At 39.6% G+C, this 21233-nt stretch overlaps 1 protein-coding gene across 2 annotated transcripts in view; it reads left to right on the top strand.

Moving 5' to 3' along the window:
• LOC308546569 (myosin-1) overlaps positions 1-14244 on the top strand; it is a 28007-nt gene extending 13763 nt beyond the window's left edge. For both annotated transcript variants that reach the window (XM_081115670.1, XM_081115671.1), the window contains 18 exons: positions 1835-2077; positions 2167-2343; positions 3122-3267; positions 3348-3438; positions 3522-3911; positions 4595-4721; positions 6258-6376; positions 6514-6710; positions 7950-8133; positions 8369-8534; positions 8623-8747; positions 9131-9439; positions 9526-9729; positions 10082-10207; positions 10298-10468; positions 10740-10844; positions 10967-11062; positions 12978-14244. In XM_081115670.1, the coding sequence (XP_080971796.1) occupies positions 1835-2077; positions 2167-2343; positions 3122-3267; positions 3348-3438; positions 3522-3911; positions 4595-4721; positions 6258-6376; positions 6514-6710; positions 7950-8133; positions 8369-8534; positions 8623-8747; positions 9131-9439; positions 9526-9729; positions 10082-10207; positions 10298-10468; positions 10740-10844; positions 10967-11062; positions 12978-13130 (3129 nt within the window). In that variant the 3' untranslated portion in view covers positions 13131-14244. The remainder of the gene's footprint in view (positions 1-1834; positions 2078-2166; positions 2344-3121; positions 3268-3347; positions 3439-3521; positions 3912-4594; positions 4722-6257; positions 6377-6513; positions 6711-7949; positions 8134-8368; positions 8535-8622; positions 8748-9130; positions 9440-9525; positions 9730-10081; positions 10208-10297; positions 10469-10739; positions 10845-10966; positions 11063-12977) is intronic.
• The last annotated feature ends 6989 nt before the right edge of the window (positions 14245-21233 follow it).

Below are 21233 nucleotides of genomic sequence, written 5' to 3'. Positions count from 1 at the left end.
GGTGATTTTTGCTCCCTAAGATTCTCCCTACTGAAAATGCAACAAGGAGCAGTGAAAAAAGAACAATATTGACAGTGAAGTGGGAGGAAACTTTGTGATGAGAATGCATCAACTTCAAACCAATATTCTGCACTTTTATGTCTATGGCACCCTGGCAACTTCCCTCTGAATTCTATCTTTAGAAACTCCCTACTACCTGAAAGAATAGGTACTATTATCACTGCAAAGATAATGACAATACTTTATATAAATAGTATCAATTTTTTATGCAAAGAATGACAGGTAGGGTTGATGTTCTTGTTCTGATATCCCAATAAATATTCAGAAGCTTAGTTAGAAATATTTGATCAAACAGTCTAGCCCATTTTTGTGACTCAAATAACATGAGAATTTCAGTTGCTACCACTGAAATTAACAACAGAAATATTAAAGGTTATCCTCTAGTTTCCTGAATTCAGAAGGGAATCTACGTTGGACTTATATGTATTGGACACATAACTAAAAATTTTAAAGGAAGCTGAACTGTAAATGCCACAGTTGGCACTGTGACCTTCATTGTAGTTTACATATACCAGGGTTTTCCAAATTGAGGAGAGGTTCATCATACCTTCAAATATCAAGGGATAATTGTAGGGGGTATTTGTGCTGTATCCAAGCACACTCCTCTCCTTTGAGTATAGAATGACCTCTTTTCGACATTATTCCATCAACTATCCATTTAGTAAATATTTGATGAAGTTCCAAACACAAGGTATATGACTCTAAAGCAAGGAACATGGTCCTTGCTCTCATAAAGGTTATAGTCCAACTCTTGTCTCTTCCCACGAGAAACATGCTTGCTACTTCTCTAAGCACCAACTTTTAACATGCTCAGTTCCCCTTAGTTCTTCCAGGTGCTCCCTTTAGTTCTTAGCTACTCTGTCACTGTAGACACGTTTTTCCTTTAAGTCACTTTTCTGATATTACCCTCCCTCCTAGAAACCTAACAGATACCCAACAATTTTGTTTGTTTTTCATACACTAAACTTTTCTGAAAATAAATATTAAATAAAACTGACTGATCTAAAATTATATACCAACACTTTAAATACAGGTTATCACACAGGGGAGAAAAATGTCTTCCTCAACCTTTAGGGTCCCTGGCTGGGTCTGAGAATTAAACTGAAAAAGATTAACAGGAGAAAAGCATACAAAGTTTATTCAGTTTTTACACATGCAAGGGAGCCTTCACAAGAAGACCTGAAAGAAGTCACAGAAACAGGAAGCCCTGATATCTTTCAGACAAAGAAACAATAAATTTGTAAAGAATTGACAAAACACAGGGGTTTGTGCTAAGGGTAGCTAATGGTGAAGAAGTAACTAGAAAGATAAGGGTTAGTTTAATAAGGTTTGTTTATACAGCCTTGCTGGCCCCCAATTCCCCATCTCTGGTGATGAAAATGTCTCCTTTCCTACTCACATGGGAGTTTTATGGCCTGTTTCAGAAAAGAAGGGTAAGGGGATGAAGTCAGAGTGATCTTCCTCCTTCTGCCACTTTCTCAAACTCCTTCAGCTTAAGATTTTCAGCATGCCAAAGTGCCATATTTTGAGGTGGTGTGCCCTGAACCCCATCATTAGAAATATAATCATGTCATAATTTCAAGAGGAACCATGACTTAAATTTCTTTATCTTCAGTGTCATAAGTATTCAATAAATATTTCCTAAATAATGGAAAGCTAGTAAAAATTAACCTAAGGCTTTAAAACACAATTTAATTTTTGGTTTCAAAGTATTAATATAATCTGAAAATATCCAGATAACTAAAATATAAAAGTGTCTACTGTTCCTTCTCAGGAAGCAGATAGCTTGGCTGATGCAGAGGAAAGGTGTGACCAGCTGATCAAAACCAAAATCCAGCTAGAGGCCAAAATCAAGGAGGTGACAGAGAGAGCTGAGGATGAGGAGGAGATCAATGCCGAGCTGACGGCCAAGAAGAGGAAGCTGGAGGATGAATGTTCAGAGCTCAAGAAAGACATTGACGACCTCGAGCTGACACTGGCCAAGGTCGAGAAGGAAAAGCACGCCACAGAGAACAAGGTGTGAATCATATTCTGCTACACTCTATAGAGGTTCTACCATCCAATAAGCTGCTTCAGAGTAGAGAAATCTCTTCCTTGACCTTCTAGGTGAAAAACCTCACAGAAGAGATGGCAGGTCTGGACGAAACCATCGCCAAGCTGACCAAGGAGAAGAAGGCCCTCCAAGAGGCCCACCAGCAGACCCTGGATGACCTGCAGGCAGAAGAAGACAAAGTCAACACCCTGACCAAAGCTAAAATCAAGCTTGAACAGCAAGTGGATGATGTAAGCCTAACACCATGTAAAAATATTTTTTTTATTTTGTAACTGAGCATGAGTTTGCATTCTTACACTATAATTAGTACTTCCAAGAGCTTCCATTATTATCCCTGATATAAGAACTAAGATGGACACATAAGTAACAAAAAAAATTAATCAATAAAGAACATTAGTTGTAACAGTTTAGGGGGAAAGAAGGAAGGAAAAACTATATAACAAAGTGAGTCTTTATCTGGGCTTGAAAGAAGAGAAGCTATGGGAAGATATAGAAGAGAGAGGGTTCTCTAAACAGGAGGTGTAGCAAGAGCAAAGACGCAATAATGATCCATAAGGTTTTCTCTCACAGGGACAAAGAGGATTCCGAATAGCAAATGTGGAAGATAAATTTAGCTTTAAACATGTTCTGATATTGAATGGAGAATCCATGGTAAATGTCTGAGTAAGGGAGAACTTGGGAAAGGTCATGGTTTGGAAATATTGCTATGGTGTTCATCCCATGTGGTACAGCACTGAACACAATGAATTACAGTGGGAAGATAGAGAAGACAAGAGGTCTCCCTAGTAGTTTACGGTAAAAATGTGGTAATGAGGGGAATTTCACTTTGTAAATGATGAATTCTTGGACTGGATAAATAGCAATTAAAATGCAATAGATGGGACAAATTTGTCTAATTCAAAGAAAAATCAAAATAATTTGATTACATATGAATTAAATGTTTACAAGTTCAAGCTGGGACAAAAAGTGGTAACATGCCAGAAACTGTATTCATGGATTAACTTTTAGCTTGAAGGATCTTTGGAACAAGAAAAGAAAATCCGGATGGATCTAGAAAGAGCAAAGAGGAAACTGGAGGGAGACCTAAAATTGGCCCAAGAATCCACAATGGATGTCGAAAATGACAAACAGCAACTTGATGAAAAGCTTAAAAAGTAAGCAGCAAAGACAAAAAGTTTCATGTGAAAAATTATTATTAATATGTCTGTGACTTACATAAAGTACTTTCTAATAGAAAAGAGTTTGAAATGAGCAATCTGCAAAGCAAGATTGAAGACGAACAGGCCCTTGGGATGCAGCTGCAGAAGAAGATCAAGGAGTTACAGGTAAGTATCTGGTTTCCATCAGTGGAACTCAACATGACAAAATTACTAACACAAGCTAAGTTTGTGTTTTTCATCATTCCCAGGCTCGCATTGAGGAGCTGGAGGAGGAAATCGAGGCAGAGCGGGCCTCTCGGGCCAAAGCAGAGAAGCAGCGCTCGGACCTCTCCCGGGAGCTGGAGGAGATCAGTGAGCGTCTGGAAGAAGCTGGTGGCGCAACTTCAGCCCAGATTGAGATGAACAAGAAGAGGGAGGCTGAGTTCCAGAAAATGCGCAGGGACCTGGAGGAGGCCACCCTGCAGCACGAAGCCACGGCGGCCACGCTGAGGAAGAAGCACGCAGACAGTGTGGCTGAACTTGGGGAGCAGATAGACAACCTGCAGAGGGTCAAGCAGAAGCTGGAGAAGGAGAAGAGTGAGATGAAGATGGAGATCGATGACCTCGCTAGTAACATGGAGACTGTCTCCAAAGCCAAGGTACGGCCATGGTGTAAGCATGGGTGGACCTGGAGAGCATTATGATGGTGAAATAAGCCAATCAGAGAAAGACAAGTACCAGATGATTTCACTCATATGTGGAATCTAATGAACAAAATGAACTGACAAGAAAAATAGAAATAATGTCTTAAAGAGGTTTCTGTAAGACAGGTGTGAATGAGCCTTTCATGAATCATTAGTAACTGGCAAGAGACTGGTCAGAGGGAGGGGGAACTGGGTGTGATGAGGCCAAGTGTTCACTCTTTATGGAAGAACCATATCCAAAGGACATGATAGTGAAAACTGAAAACTTAAGCTCTTTCAAATAAAAAATACAATTCAACTATACATTTTGAGATTTTAAAACACCTCACCTTGATTAGGCTTTTTTTTCTTTTAAGCACAAATATATAATTTGCTTCTCAAAAAAAAATCTCATGAGCTGAATCAAATATAATTATCCTATTACCAATAAGCCAGTTGAATAAAGAAAAATTTACAAACAGACTATGTATCTTGTTACTCTTTCCATCACAGTCTAAGACCTCAGTTATTTGTTTGTGAAAATAGTTCATTTGCAAAATAAATGAGTACTGAAGATCCTATGGAATGCTTGGGATTTATAACAATTTATATGGTCCAAATACTCTCTTGAGATGTCTTCTACCACTTATTGAATACAGGGAAATCTTGAAAAGATGTGCCGCACTCTAGAAGATCAACTGAGTGAAATTAAGACAAAGGAAGAAGAGCAGCAGCGGTTGATCAATGACCTGACAGCTCAGAGAGCTCGCCTGCAGACGGAATCAGGTGGGCTTTGAATGTACTTTGAATGCTCAATTTGTTAAAAAACCTCTGCACTGACTTACTTGAGATCATATATTATCTTCCTGGGAGGTGCTCACTCATATGAACACAATGACCATTGGACTGAACAGCTTTCTTGTTTTTGTTTTGTTTTATTTTTATTTGTTTTTATTTCTTTTTTTATAATAAAGAGGTTCAAGCTTTTTGTTTTTTAACATTTTAAAGCAGATTTTACTCTAATAAAAAAATTATCAAATAAAAAGTGTATTCTCACAATATTTTCATTTTCAAAATGCTTCCCATAAGTTATTACTTTACTATCCTCATTAGTTTGTATAATGTCATCCCCATTTTAAAGATGACAAATTGTGTAGTGATGAAATGACTTGTTCAAGAAGCTTACTGCAGTCTTTTTCCTGAAGTCTTTCCAATTGCTAGTAGCTCCCACAGTGAAGTAGGGAAATATTCAAGACCACAACTCACCCTGGAGCATTCAAGTGAGGTTCAGAGCATTCAGAGTGTCTGCATTCATTTCTCCCCATATCAATTTATCCACCTTTCTACCACAGTTCCACATGCCTTAGGGAGAAGCAGCACAATGGAAACTGTTGTATAAGTCATCTGGGCTATTAAAGCAATAGGCAGATCAAGTGTTGGAATCACTTTACTCTTTCATATTCATTCAAATATTCTTTCAAGAACAAAGCTCAAAGTGATGAGGTTTTTATTCTTGTACAGATGGTAAGTACACTTAAGAAAGAGAAAAACTGAATTCCAAAAGAATAAAAATGCTCTTTGCACTTTTTCTTTTCCTCAAAGCATGTTTACTGCTAGTAATTTAGTGGTATAAAAAAATGCACGTTGTGACTCTTACTAAATGTTAGAGATAAGTTTCCAGGTAACCAGTTCAGTAATAGTGTTGAAAAGTTTTTCCTCTATATTTAAAATAATTTTCTGAATTATGGTGCTTAAAAAGTTGGAGATAAATTTAAATGCCATTTTGTTTAGGAACTGATTAGTTATCCCATAAATCATCTCCTTCTGGGAGTGGAAGAATACTTGACCATTTCTTAATATAAAAATGACTCCACAATTTCCTTTTGAACGTCACTACTACTTACAGAGGGACCCATTCAAAGTCTCCTGTTTTATACAGAATTCTTTGTTTCAATCACCTTTCAATGGCAAGTAAAATAGTGTAACACTAGTGCCTTAGACGAAAGGCACTGGAATGTTTTGTTGGTTTGACTTACTTATCTTTTCACATGTTTCTTAACAATTTCTATGGTGGTCAAATAATCTTAACTGCTTCCCGAAATCATTGTGTTGTTCACTGGCACGTATAATCTGCCTGGGCGTTTTTCATATTTCTCACTTTTACATAGATTTTCTTGTCAGGGTTGAAGTGGATGTCGGTGGTTTGTTGTAATCCATGCTCTCCATCAGGTTTTGACTCAGCTCCCTTTCCCAGCTCTAGTTTTAATTCAGAGCTTTAATTTCCAAAGTAAAGCTGAATTTCCTGGATCTTGGTCTTTATAGGTGAATTTTCACGCCAGCTGGATGAAAAGGACTCCTTAGTTTCTCAGCTCTCAAGGGGCAAACAAGCATTCACACAACAGATTGAGGAACTAAAAAGGCAACTTGAAGAGGAGATAAAGGTAAGCCCTACTTCCTGTTCTTCTAGTCATTACCTGTTTTCTCTTCTACAGTCAGTCTTCTGGTGATCTGTAGGAACTTAGGTACTAAGTATCACTTTAAATATCTAAAATTAAATTGCCAATCTCTATGTTCTCAGGCCAAAAGTGCTCTGGCCCACGCCCTGCAGTCCTCCCGCCACGACTGTGACCTGCTGCGGGAACAGTATGAGGAGGAGCAGGAAGCCAAGGCGGAGCTGCAGAGAGCGATGTCCAAGGCCAACAGCGAGGTTGCCCAGTGGAGAACCAAATACGAGACGGACGCCATCCAGCGCACGGAGGAGCTGGAGGAGGCCAAGTATGTTCTAGACTGAGTTAAAATGAAGTATCTCTGTTAACAGAGTGCATCCGCTACCTCTATTAAATGGGCGAATGTCCACTGCTCCCAAAACAAATAAAAAACGAAGGGAAAACATGCATGAACATAAAACTAAACAAGAAAAACAAATACTCTAAGTTGTCTAAATAAAGACATTAAGCTAGAGGGTAGAAAGAGAAAGGACATAAGGCAAGAGGAAGCTGAATGGTTGTTTTTTAAAAGGGGACTTTTGACATCATTGTCTCTGTACAGGTGTAGACAGAATAAGAATTAATTGTACTCTCTTGTGCGTTTCCTCTCTCTCATCGACTAACAAAAATATTGCTCCAAGGTGTTAGGTGAGAGAAAAATAATTAGGCTTTAAAGCATAGCTCCTCCTTTTGAGATGTGAAAATATGGCTATATTGAAAAAAGGGAGGAGGGAATAAATATATTATTAAAGACAATAAAAAGTAGACAAAGTTCTGTAATAAGAAAGGAAATTGTTTCATAAAGGACTAGATATACAATGCAACTCAATGTTTAAGACTGAACAGTAAGAGGGAGAATCAGGACAAAAGGGACCTACCTATTCAACAGAAAGTTTAAGGAGAGATCTCTTCATTTAGTCTACGGCTAATGTACATCCATATCATTGGAATTATAATGCTTTGGTGGATGCTTTGGAAGAGGTTCTGAGTAGAGCTCTCAAAGCAAAATTTATATTGATTTGGGAAAGCTTTTTATTAGAGGATTTATGAAAAACTAGGAAAATAGGGTATATGATTAGATAAAAGTGTATTTTATGTGAATTCAATTAATATCTGAGTACTAGTATGTATGACAGCCTATAAGAATACAAAGATTAGCAAAATATAGACTTCACCCTCTGGAGGTCAAAATTCAGTGGAGAAAAGACCTAACAGTAATTCAAGGTAGATATTAATACTCTATAAGGGAGGAGTGAATCAGCTACCTTGAAGGGTAAAATGTTGGTTTGGGCTGATCATGGATTGCTTAAAGCCAGACTAGGAAGTACAGTGATATTGAAACTTGGGTTGTTTTCAGTATTTGGTTGTAAGAGAGTGAGAATGAGTTAATACAGAACTGGACCTCCAAAACAAATTTGAAAAGCATGATATTAAAAGTCTGTTGTGGAAATCACTCTCTTGTACCCTGTCTGAAGACCCAGTTCGGGTTATGACCATTTACTTATATTCTCCCTATTTCACTTCTCAGGAAGAAGCTGGCCCAGCGTCTGCAGGATGCTGAGGAACATGTAGAAGCCGTGAACGCCAAGTGCGCCTCCCTTGAGAAGACCAAGCAGCGGCTCCAGAATGAAGTGGAGGACCTCATGCTTGATGTGGAGCGATCTAACGCTGCCTGTGCAGCCCTGGACAAAAAGCAGAGGAACTTTGACAAGGTAATTTCTGCAGAAGTTTCTGCTTCAGAGTCCAACATAAGAATAAAAATAGCCTGCTACCATCAGTGTGCCTTCCTCAAACCATCTGAGGGCTGTTCTCAGTAGCTCCTGCTAATGAGTACTGTGTGTGTGTGTGTGTGTGTGTGTGTGTGTGTGTGTGTGTGTTGCTAGAATAAATGGTTACATTACATCAAACTTTCTCCACTAAATTTCTTGACTATTCCTTGCCCCTCAGGTCCTGGCAGAATGGAAACAGAAGTATGAAGAAACTCATGCTGAACTTGAAGCTTCCCAGAAGGAGTCCCGCTCCCTCAGCACAGAGCTGTTCAAGATTAAGAATGCCTATGAGGAATCCTTAGACCAACTGGAAACATTGAAGAGGGAAAATAAGAATTTGCAACGTGAGTATACTCTACCTTTCCTTTAGCAACAGAGTTAAAAGACAGTTTCCCTCACTGAACAAATCTTTATATTTTTGTTCATCCACAGAGGAGATTTCTGATCTCACAGAGCAGATTGCAGAAGGAGGGAAACGCATCCATGAACTGGAGAAAATAAAGAAGCAAATCGAGCAAGAAAAGTCTGAACTTCAGGCTGCTTTAGAGGAGGCAGAGGTAGACATATTATTGTACACTCTAAATCAGTTCTGAGAGAGATTAGGGTCGATTAGGGTTGAATTAGTAAATCAAGAGAAAAGGAAAATAATTTTTACTCTGAGTATGGGGATGGAGAATTGACCGTACATAAAACTAACATAATTGTATGTCAGGAACTATGTAGACACTGAGAAAACAAAGATGAAGTTAAAGGCCTTGCCCTCAAGGGCACTATCTAGCTGGAGAGATAGAAGTATACAAAACCAATGACAGAACATTGTATAAATTTCTATAACAATGGAAAAAAGATGTGTTATGGCAGCACAAAAGTAGGAACTCATTCTTATTTCTAGAAGACTACACACTACCATTCCTGCTAATGTCACCCTTGCTGTCATTAGGCATCTCTTGAACATGAAGAGGGGAAGATCCTGCGCATCCAGCTAGAGCTGAACCAAGTCAAGTCTGAAATTGACAGGAAAATTGCTGAAAAGGATGAGGAAATTGACCAGCTGAAGAGAAACCACATTAGAGTCGTGGAGTCCATGCAGAGCACACTGGATGCTGAGATCAGGAGCAGGAATGATGCCATCAGGATCAAGAAGAAGATGGAGGGAGATCTTAATGAAATGGAAATCCAGCTGAACCATGCCAACCGCATGGCTGCTGAGGCCCTGAGGAACTACAGGAACACCCAAGGCATTCTCAAGGTAAGTGGGGTCAAGAGATGGCCCCAGGGCAGTTTGGGTGTCTGAAGCACTGAGAACAAGATGTCTCAATGGTATTCATTCCACAGGACACCCAGCTACATCTGGATGATGCTCTCCGGGGCCAGGAGGACCTGAAGGAGCAGCTGGCCATGGTTGAGCGCAGAGCCAACCTGCTGCAGGCCGAGATTGAGGAGCTGAGGGCCACTCTGGAGCAGACTGAGAGGAGCAGGAAAATCGCAGAACAGGAGCTGCTGGATGCCAGTGAGCGTGTTCAGCTCCTGCACACCCAGGTGAGTATACAGACTAAGAGAAGAGTAAAAAATACAGAAGAAGGAAAATCAAATTCTTGCTCATATCTTTAGATCTAAAAATTTATTCATAATGTTTCATGGAGGATAAAGTTTAAAACTCTTCATATTTTTGGATTAAGAACAATATTTTTGTTTATCTTAACTTTGATATCCAGAGTTACATAATCTTAATTTGATATCCAGAGTTACATAAAATATCAGATATTTTATGTAACAAGGAGGAACACTAATTAGTTAATATAATTAACTAGTTTGTGATTTCATTAGAATAGCGGGCATCTTCATTTTGTTCTCATGTACTTAATATTTCTAAATGTGATGTTTTAACTAGAACACCAGCCTGATCAACACCAAGAAGAAGCTGGAGACAGACATTTCCCAAATCCAGGGAGAGATGGAGGACATTGTCCAGGAAGCTCGCAATGCAGAAGAGAAGGCCAAGAAGGCCATCACTGATGTGAGCAGAGGGCAACGCAGTGGTGGGCAAACTTGAATCTTGATGAGCAAGCTCAGCTCCCTCAACTGATTATGTCTTATTCCTAACCAGGCGGCCATGATGGCCGAGGAACTGAAGAAGGAGCAGGACACCAGCGCCCACCTGGAGCGGATGAAGAAGAACCTGGAGCAGACAGTGAAGGACCTGCAGCACCGCCTGGATGAGGCTGAGCAGCTGGCCCTGAAGGGTGGGAAGAAGCAGATCCAGAAACTGGAGGCCAGGGTGAGTCTTCTTATCAGCATGTTTCCCATCTCATTCCAATCCAACTAATGATTTTTCAGTACCTAGCTCTACTAGATGGTATGTGGCATACAGGAGATAAATGAGAGATATTCCTTGCTGCCAAGAGCTTATAAGGGGGTAGATTAGACTTGGGCATCAAAAACTACATATAAAGCACAATAAAAGAAGTACTATAGGCCATTTGAAGAGTAGGAGTCCATTAAGTGAATGCATCATAATAAATGTCTTTAAAATGCCCATCTTCTTGCAGGTACGTGAACTTGAAGCAGAAGTTGAAAGTGAACAGAAGCGCAATGTTGAAACTGTTAAGAGTCTACGCAAACATGAAAGAAGAGTAAAGGAACTCTCTTACCAAGTAAGAAAAGTGGCCTGTCGAGGTTTTCACCCCAGTTTACACAGGATCGAAAACCAAATATACAACAAAATATAATGGTATTTGTACTTCCAAGAAACTCACTCTTTAAAATATAATTTCAGACTGAGGAAGACCGCAAGAATGTACTAAGGCTCCAGGATCTGGTGGATAAACTGCAAGCAAAGGTGAAAGCTTACAAGAGACAAGCTGAGGAAGCGGTGAGTTCAGAATCCCTTGGGATGATTGGGAAGCTTCCAGCTCTCAGATAAGTCCAAGCTAATTTGGTTAAAGGGATGAAAGAAAACAGGGTAAAATGAGGAAAGGTTAAAGGGAAATGGTTCAATGAAGGTCTAAAGAATGAGAAGAAACCAACCTTACCTGATGAGTCAGGGAAAAATGTTCTAGGGATGGGGAAGAGCAAATGCAAAGCTTTTGAGTAAAAAGAGTCTGGTTCCGTAGAGATGGAGCTGAAGAACTAGGCAGGAGGAGGATCACAGGGTCTTCTAGGCCATGATAAAAAGTCTGGCTTTTTTCCTAAGCACAATGGGACACTGAGAAGCCACAGGATAATTTTACATTGAGTCAGTCATGCCCTGGTTTGTATTGTTTTAAAAGAGTATTCTGGCTATGTGGAGAATGACTGTCGAGTAACATAGGGAGGTACAGCAAAACATTTTAGGAGGCTTTTCAGGTGGTCCCATGGCTTGGATTAAGATAGCAGTGGAGCATACAGAGAGAAGTGGAGATATTTTAGAAGTAGAAACTACAAGATATGCTAATAGGTTGCACTTGGGAGGTAAGTGAAAGGAAATCAAAGATAATTTGTTAAGTTATGGTTTGAGTAACCAGGTGGATGGCACATTACTTACTAAAATGAAAAATAAGGGAAGAACAGATTTGCAGGACAACAAGAAAACAGGAGTTCTGTATTGGAAACATGGCTTGAAATACCATTACACACACAAATGAAGGTGTCAAGTAAGCAGTTAAATATTAAGTCTGGAGCTCAGAAGGTCTCAGTTATGTTCAAACCATGAATTCTTAGCATTCCACTTGATCTCATTTCCCCAGCCTGTGATTCACTGAAAATAATGATCAAGTAACATCAATTTCCTAAGTATAAAAGTATGGCTATACAGGCCTACATGTCATAAATGAGTTCTTCTGTTTATATATAGGTTTTTCCCCCCTGACCTCTAAACCTCTAAGGTCAGAGGGAGAGAGAGAGACTAGTAAACCTTTCTCTAACTCCTACTTTATCTGTAAGAGGAAGATCTGAGGATTTTTTTTCAAACTCTATTATTTATTTAAGTTTTATTAATGTTCTAAATTTGAATGCCATATTTTGGATGGTTCTTCATAAGCCTTTTAAAAAAGAATGATTACTAGAGACTAAACCAGGACTGGGCTTCTCAAATTTACTGCTATATATCTGAACATTATCAGAGACCACTCAGGCTATTTTAGGAAATGATTAACTTCTTGTTTAATTTCGAAAAGGCCTTAAATGGCAATAATTTATACTCAAGTCTACTGGTTTGGTATAATATAGATTGTATATCTGCATTTTTTAAATATATGTCTCTTTATTGATTTCAGAGAGAGGAAGGGAGAGGGGGAGAGAGAGAGAGAAACATCAATGATGAGAGACTCATTGATTGGCTGCCTCCTGCAAGCCCCCCACTGGGGACCCAGCCCGAAACCCAGGCATGTGCCCTGACCAGGAATTGAACCGCAATCTCCTAGATCATAGGTCGATGTTCAACCACTGAGCCACACCGGCCGGCCATGCATTTTTAAAGGTCTGGTTCCATTCTCAGGGTTCTGAAAAAAGAAGAGTCCAGAAAGCTGGCATTTTAGGAGTAGTTCTAAGATGTTCAGAAGTTCTAAAAGGAGAACTTTGAGAACATCTTGGAGTCGAATGTCACCTGTCCCTCCTTATTATCCATGAGTTCAAGATGCATGAGAGCTGATAATACCAAAAAAAAAGTTCAAGAGCATTTCTCTAGGTTTTTGAAAAGGTTTGCCAGAGTGAATCGTTTTTAAGTAAAAGGAAATTCAAGACCCACTGACTTAACAAACTAGAAATTCTGAACTCTATTCACTCCTGAATACATTTTCATTCATTCTCAGGAGGAACAATCCAACGTCAACCTCTCCAAGTTCCGCAAGCTCCAGCACGAGCTGGAGGAGGCCGAGGAACGGGCTGACATCGCCGAGTCCCAGGTCAACAAGCTGCGGGTGAAGAGCCGCGAGGTTCACACGAAAATCATAAGTGAAGAGTAATTCATTCTAGCGCTGAAAAGTGACCAAAGACATGCACAAAATGTGAAAATCTTTGTCACTCTGTTTTGTACTTACAGTTTTTGCAAATAAAAAATTTATTTGCAAAGAACTTGTGTCTCTTCCCCCCCCCCATGTCAAATTTTCCTTTTTATGCATCAAATAAAGAAACATTTTGCTTGTATCTAATGGAGGAGGATTTAGTCACCAAAAGTAAAAGGTGACAGGAGTCGCCAAGTCCATCCTGGTTAGTGTGAGCTCTAACCCATACATGCCTGTTGGGAGCAGGTGAAACCTCAAGGCAGACAGACCTTAGGCATACAGAACACAGAGTATTTGTTAAACCTCACCTGGCAAAGGTGAGGTCAGCTAGTTATCAGAACTCAGATTTCTGTTAATGAAGTTAACAGTCTTGATCCCAAAGCTGAGTAAAAATACAATAAAACACTAATTACCAACATAAAATAAAAGAGAAAGTAAAAAATTTAGATTAGACACTTTAAAACATTTAAAATGCAAACTCCCCTATAATGATATGAACTATTAAGTTGGCATTAGGATCCCCTGAGAGGGAAATATGTTCTATAGATTTTCTGGTCCTTTTTAAATATGAGATTTTTAGTGTTTTGTTACCTAAAGATGTTAAGATGTTTGTTTTACTGAGCCTCCTCCCTTATTGTTACAACAGAATGTAAACAGGAGTTAAGAATGAACATATTTTAAGTATTCATTCTTTTTGAAAACTGCTGCTTCTTTTATAAGGCTTCCTCACAGAACTTCTGATAGCAAAAGAAGGCCAATTAATGTTTTTAAAAGTCAGTTTCCTACTCTCATTATTTTATCTTTAGGTTGCTACGTTGTGCCTTTCTAAGGTGCTGTGACAATTATCATCATGATTATAATGTATAATCTACATTACATGTATAATTATAAGGTATAATCTGTAGTATTACTACTACAGATTTACATGTGCTGAGGGTAGCAGGGGCCTTCTATTTATCTCATATTTTAGCAGACAGGGAGCAAGCAAATATCTTGTTCATTAGGACTATAACAAAGATCTTACAAGGACAATATACAACCTGTTTAAGAGAAACAATATAAAATGAAATGTTTTAATTTTGTTACCCAGTGGGTTAAATTATTCAGCTGCACACATCTGGACTTCAGCTCCTGGGAAGTTTCCCTCTGGATTGTGATGCACCTTCACCTATTTTGTACTGATCATTGGATTGATTACTCTAACACTACATCTTGAGCTGACTTTAAAGTAATTTATAAAACAGCTAACAGTCCTTAATATATCATCCAATTTTCTGCTAAAAGTTACCACCTTCAGTCCAATTCCACACTGCCGTTTCATCTCATTATTCACTTAATGAGGGAATGGATAGAGAAACAGACAAATGCTAAGCAAACAGGCAGGAAAAGAAGGCAGAGTCGGATAACAGTAGCCAATCTTAGTTGTGCCCTCACCTAACACTGAACCATCCTGGAAAAACATGAGATTTCTTATGTCCCTTGGAACATTCCCCCCCATTGCTTGGCTTAAATTGAAATCTGTCCCACCCTGAAAACAAAGCTGCCCTGGAAACTCTCTTAAGAGGCAACTGCTATTCTCTCATGCTTTAAGAACTCCTTAGTCCTGAGCTAGACACAGTCACCCCTCACCTTCGGTCCCCATTGCTGCTTATATTGTTGTAGGAAGCTCTTCCTTTGAGATTCATGCTATTCGGCTATTCCACATACCTCTCACTATCATCAACAGACTTTTCATTCATTCAGGATTTTAGCACCTCTTCTCTCTTCACAGTTCTTATCACATTTCTGGGAGACTTCAATGTCCACATGAATCATTCATCCAAAACATTGACTCCCACCCTCCACTGCCTTCTCTTCCACCTGCCTCTTCCACAGCCTCACTCCAGAAAATGCCCAATCTTCAGTCACCAAACTAAGCATCTCCTTCCTGATTTCCAGCTTGCTTGTTGGACTTTTCCTAACATTTCCACTAATCTGGCCTTTTACTTTTCTCATTTTCATCAGCCCCCGTTTTACCTTTATTTTTCTCCCTTCTGAGCAAAAATTCATCATCTTTCTTTTTGTCTACTCTCTTGACAGCACTGTAAAATTCCTTGCTTTCTCCTATCCCTCTATTATACTGAGTGTAAAAATACACCTGAATGAATCTGATAATTTTCTACTCGACACTTCAGAGAAAATGGTACCACTATAAATTCCCAACCACTAATTGCACTGGGCCTTCAGTGCTGGAGTTAACATTGTCAACTTGCTCAGTCACTCTTTCTTTTTTGAAATCTTCCCCACTTTCCTCAAATTTCCATTTGTCCCTTTGATTCTAGAAAATAATCTCACATCCTGCTTAAAAGAAAAAGTAGATGCCACTGGATGAAAATGGCCTTACATTTCTACTGCCAAGCCATCTTCTTCCTTCCACTGTGGAGATCTCTCCTCCAACTGAGAGCAACCTCGAATGCCTGGCTCTGAATCTCATCCCTTCCCTCTTTCTTAGAATATTTATAAAATGGACCACCCTTTTCTTTCACTTTTATTCCAATCTCTCCCACTCTACTGGACTCTTTTGTAATCTCTCCTTTGATCCTATTATTTTTTCTCTAGTTATTGTCTAATTTCCATACTTTCCTTTATAACAAAATTTCTCAAGAGTTGTGGATATACTGTCTCCATTTCCTCATCCCCCACCTACTCACTGCAATCTGGCTTTTGCTCTCCCCACTCTACCTAAATGGATTTCACTATGATCTTGTGACTTCGTTTTTAAATCAAATGAACAATTCTCAATCCTTAATTAAATTGACCTCCCAATTGCGTATTATGCATCTGGTCTTTTTAAAAATTTTTTCTTTAAATCTTCACCTGAGTACAGTTTTTATTGATTTTAGAGAGAGAAAAAGGGTGAGGGAGAGAGAGAAACATCAATATGAGAAACATTGATTGGTTGCCTCCCACATGCACCCTGACCACCCTGACCTAGGATCGAACCCACATCCTTTCTTATCTCTCCTTTTCAGGTATTCCATCCTGCCTTATCTTTCCTCTTCAGTTATTACAGCTTGTTCTCTCTCATTTTCTTTCTCCCTCCCTCCCTCTCATTTATTGCATCCTTTCTTATCTCTACCTCTCCAGTTACTGTATCTGTTTTATCTCTTCTGTTTGGTTATTCCATCCTGTCTTATGTCTCTTAGTCAGTTAAGGCACCCTGCCTTACCTCTCCTCTTCAGTTACTGCATCTGTCTTATCTCTCCTGTTACTCAAAGGAAGTTCAAATTTTAGAGTTATAAATCATATAGTCATCACTGACTTTGTCATTTTCAATATCTGTATCTTCACAAAAAATTGCAATTTCAAGCATCCCGTTCAGTCTCTGAACAAATTACCAAAGCATACAAGGAGAAAGAGATAATCTGAAAGGCATGTATCTATTAAAGAAATTTAATCAATAATTAATAAGCTTTCCAAAAAGAAACACCAGGCCACAAGCTTTTATTAGTGAATTCTATCAAGCATTTAGGAGAAATGATACCAATTCACCACAATATCTTCAAGAAAATAAAAACAAAGGGAACATTTTCTAACTCATTCTGTGAGACCAGCATGACACTAATAACAAAACCAGATAAAGACATTACAAGACAGAAAAACTACAGACCAATATATATCATGAACATAGATGCAAAAATACCCGACAAAATATTAGAAAACTGAATCCGACAGTATATAAAAAGCATTACAGACCACAACCAAGAGAGATTTATTCCATTCGATCTCTATCCAATATCTCTTCTACCAGCTCACCTACTCCAGATATTCCATCCTTGAAATTCTTTGACGCCACCAAGACTGCCTATTTATTGGCCCATACCACTTTTTCATTGTTCTGATATGTCCCCTTATATTATCATTTTCTTCCTTATCCAAGTCTATCTTTCATGGTCTAGTATTAAAATCACTCACTTGAAAAGATTCTTTTTAAAAAATATTTATCTTTATTATTGAAACTATTACAGATGGCCTCTTTCTCCCCCACTGATCCCCTCCACGCCGCATCTGCAACCCCCCAGGCCTTCTCCACACTATTGTCTGTGTCCATGGGTTATGCATAATGCATATAAGTTCTGATTAATCTCTCCCCACCCACTCCCCCACCCCCGCCTTCCCACTGAGATTCCTCAGTCTGTTCCATGCTTCTGTGTCTCTGGATCTATTTTGTTCTTCAGTCTGTTTTGTTTACTAGATTCCACATAAGAGTGAGATCATGTAAAACTGAATCAGGAAGAATCAGAAAACCTGAAGAGACTAATAACAACTGGTGAAATTGAAGCAGCAATAAAAAAAACTCCCAGCAAACAAAAGTCCTGGTCCAGACAGCTTCACAGGGGAGCTTTCTAATTCTTTAAGTTGTAGGGTTAGATAGTCTACTAAAAATTTTTCCTGCTTTATGAGGTAGGCCTGTAGTGCTATGAACTTCCCTCTTAAGACTGCTTTCGCTGTGTCTCATAGATTTTGGGTTGTTGTGTGTTCATTTGTTTCCAGGGAGTTTTTGATTTATTTCTTGATCTTATTGGTAACCCATTCATTGTTTAATAACATGCTATTTAGCCTCCATGTGTTTGAATGTTTTTGAGTGTTTTTACTGTAGTTGATTTCTGATTTCATGCCACTGTGATCTGAGATACTTGATATGATTTCAATCTTCTTGAACTTGTAGAGACTTGTTCTGTTTCCTTACATGTGGTTTATCTTTGAGAATGACCCATGTGCACTTGAGAGGAATGTATATTCTGCAGCTTTGGGGTGAAATGTTCTGTAAATGTCAATTAAATCCATTTGATCTAGTGTGCCATTTAGAGTCACTGTTTCTGTGTTGACTTTTTGTCTGGAAGATCTATCCAGTGAAGTCAATGGGGTGTTAAAGTCCATGACTATGACTGTATGGCTGCTGATCTCTTCCTTAAAGTCCATAAAGTTATTACTGATAGGTCCTTATTTATTGCCACTTTATGCCTATATTTCTCTATTTATTCTTATTACAGCAGTCCCTTTAACATTTCCTGCAATGCTGGTTTGGTGGTGATAAACTCTCCTTTAGCTGTTTTTTTTGTCTGGGAAGCTCTTTATTTCACCATCTGTTTTGAATGATAGCCTTGCTGGATACAGTAGTCTTGGTTTCAGATCCTTGTTTTGCATTACCTTAAATACTTCATGCCATTCCCTTTTGGCCTCTAGAGTTTCTGATGAGAAATAAGCTGAAAGCCTTATGGGAGCTCCTTTGTAGGGGACAGATTGCTTTTCTCTTACTGCCTTTAAGATTCTCTTTGTCTTGAATTCTTGGCATTGTAATTATGATGTGTCTGGGCATGGGCCTCTTTGGGTTCTTCTTGCTTGGGACTCTCTGTGCCTCTTGAATTGGTGTGACTTTTTCCTTCACCAGATTAGGGAATTTTTTTTTCATTATTTCTTCAAAAAGGTTCTCCAACCCCTGCTTATGTTCGACCTCTTCTGGCACTACTATAATGTGAATATTGTTACGTTTCATGTTGTCCCACAGCTCCCTTAGACTGTTCTCCTGTTTTTTAATTGTTTTTTCTTTTTGGATCTCTGATTGAGTGATTTTTTCTACCTGGTCTTCTAATTCATTGATCTGATCCTCAGCTTCCTCTAATCTGCTATTTATTCCTTCCAATGTATTCTTTATTTCTGCTATGTCATTCTTCATTTTGACTGATCATTTTTCATAGTTTCCATATCTTTTTTTATGCTGTTGAGTATCTTTTACAATCATTATTCTGAACTCTGTCTCTGATAGATTGCTTATCTCTATTTCATTTAGCTCTTTTTCTGGAGGCTTCTCTTTTTTCATTTGGGCTTATTTTTTTGTCTCCCCATTTTTGCTGCCCATTTTGGGTTTGTTTCTGTGTATTAGGTAGGCCTGCTAGGATTCTCAGTCTTTTCTGACATTTGGTGCAGGCCAATGTCAGACACTCTTTGTGACTGGCTTTGAGTACTCTGTTTGGAACTATCAATAACCCATGGCCTGAGTTCCCCTCTGTTGGGGCTGGGTACGTTTGAACAGGACCAAGATGCACCCAAAACTCTGCTTTTCCAAGCCCTAGGTCCAGAAGCAGATCAGGCAAAGACTCAAAGCATTCTGAGGCCTGCTTCTGCCTGCAGGCTGATTAATCTAATTCTCTTAATGAGCCTCAGACTGTAGAAACTCCACAGGGTGGGGTGGCTGATTGTTATCTGTCTCTTAATGAGCTTCAGGCTGTAAAAACTCCACAGGGTAAGGTGAGAGGTTTTCCAGCAGGGTGGGGCAATTGCTTCCACATCAGGGAAAAGCTGCTCAGAAGGTAAATGTCTGCCTGTGAAAGATGTCCCCCGCAGTATGTGTGAATGACTCGGCACAGGAATCCAGAGGGGTGCCTTTTTGAACTCTATCTCTAGAGCCCATAACCCTAGATTCCCCTCACACAGCTCCAGTACACTCTGCCCTCCCTCTGCTGGAACCCAAGGTGACTGGCTACACATAAAACTGTGGGATGGCTCTTTAAGAGGGTGCCTGCATTTCCAGCAGTCTCTGCCTGGCAGATAGGAACCTGGCTGCTTTTCACTTCCAGATGTTATGTGGGCGCCTTTCTCAGTCCTGGTGCTCTGGGCTAGGAAGCCCAGCATGGGGTTTAGGCCCTGGAGTCCTCAGTGGGAACCCCCCAACAGATATCCCTCTGGAACTTCAGCAGCTGCCTGTTGGAGCCCAGCCAGCCCTCCCACACCTCTGCACTTCCTACAAGTCTCTATGCTGTCTCCACTTTTCCTCCTTGGTTATGAGGGTGCTCTCCAACTCATCTTCAGTTGCAGTTGATTATTCAGGATGGTTTTTCTATATTTTAATTGTAGTTCCTGTTTGGTCCTAGGAGAGTGTCAGTACAGCTTCCACTCAGTCCACCACCATCTTTAATCTGATTGTGTGTTTTTTTCACCCTGTCTTCTAATTTGCTGATCTGATCCTCAGCTTCCTGTAATCTGCTGTTTATCCTTCCAATGTATTCTTTGTTTCTGCTATGTCATTCTTAATTTCCTTCATAGCTTCCATATCTTTTCTCATGCTGTTGAGCATCCCTAAAATCATTATTCTGAATCTATCTGATAGATTGCTTATCTCCATTTCATTTCTTTCTTCTTCTGGAGAATTCTCTTCTTTCATTTGGGGTTTCTTTTGTTTTTATTTTTCTGTCTCCCCATTTTGACACTTGTTTGGGTTTATTTTTATGTATTAGGTAGATCTGCTAGGACTCCCAGTCTTTTTGGATGGTCTTTGGTGCAGGTCAATATCATACACTGTTTGTGATTGGCCATGAGTACCCGGTTTGGAGGTCTCAGTGATCCATACCTTGTGATCCCTTTCCTGGGACTGGGTGCATTTGGGAAGGACCAAGATACACACCAAGGTCTGCTTTTCCTAGCTCTGGGTCCAGAAGCAGATCAGGCAAAGACTCAAAGCATGCAGAGGTCCGCCTTTGCCGGCAGGTTGATTGTCAGTCTCTTAATGAGCCTCAGGCTATAAACTGCAGCAAGACATAAACTCCACAGGGTGGGATAATAGGTTTTCCAACAGGGTGGGGTAATTGCTCCCCTCCCCAAGCAAAAGCTGCCTGGATGGTAAAGGTCTGCCTGAGAAAGATTTCTGCTGCTGTATAGGGGAATGACTAAGCACAGGAATCCAAGCTTTATCCCCAGGGCCCCAACCCTGGATTCTCCTCACACAGCAAGAGTCCACTCTGCCCTCCCTCTGCTAGATCCCAAAGTGAGTGGCTACACTCGAAAATTTTGTGCTTTGGTCCTTTAAGAGGGTGACTGCATCCTGCCCTCATTCTCTGTCGTCTTGCCTGATATGAGGTGCCCCTGCTTCCATCAGAGTCCAACCCTTCCACCTGGCCTCTGAACTCCAGCCCCTCTTGCCTGTGTTCCACAATTATTCTTTCCCTCTCCTACGTCATCAGTTTGTCTAACTCTATAGGTCCCTTCTCATCAACACAGATATGCTTGGTCTCTCCTGTCTTTTAACAA

This window comes from Miniopterus schreibersii (assembly GCF_964146895.1).
Source record: "Miniopterus schreibersii genome assembly, chromosome: 16".
In the NCBI taxonomy this organism is placed as follows: Eukaryota; Metazoa; Chordata; class Mammalia; order Chiroptera; family Miniopteridae; genus Miniopterus; species Miniopterus schreibersii.
This window is presented reverse-complemented; position numbering and strand designations above follow the sequence as displayed.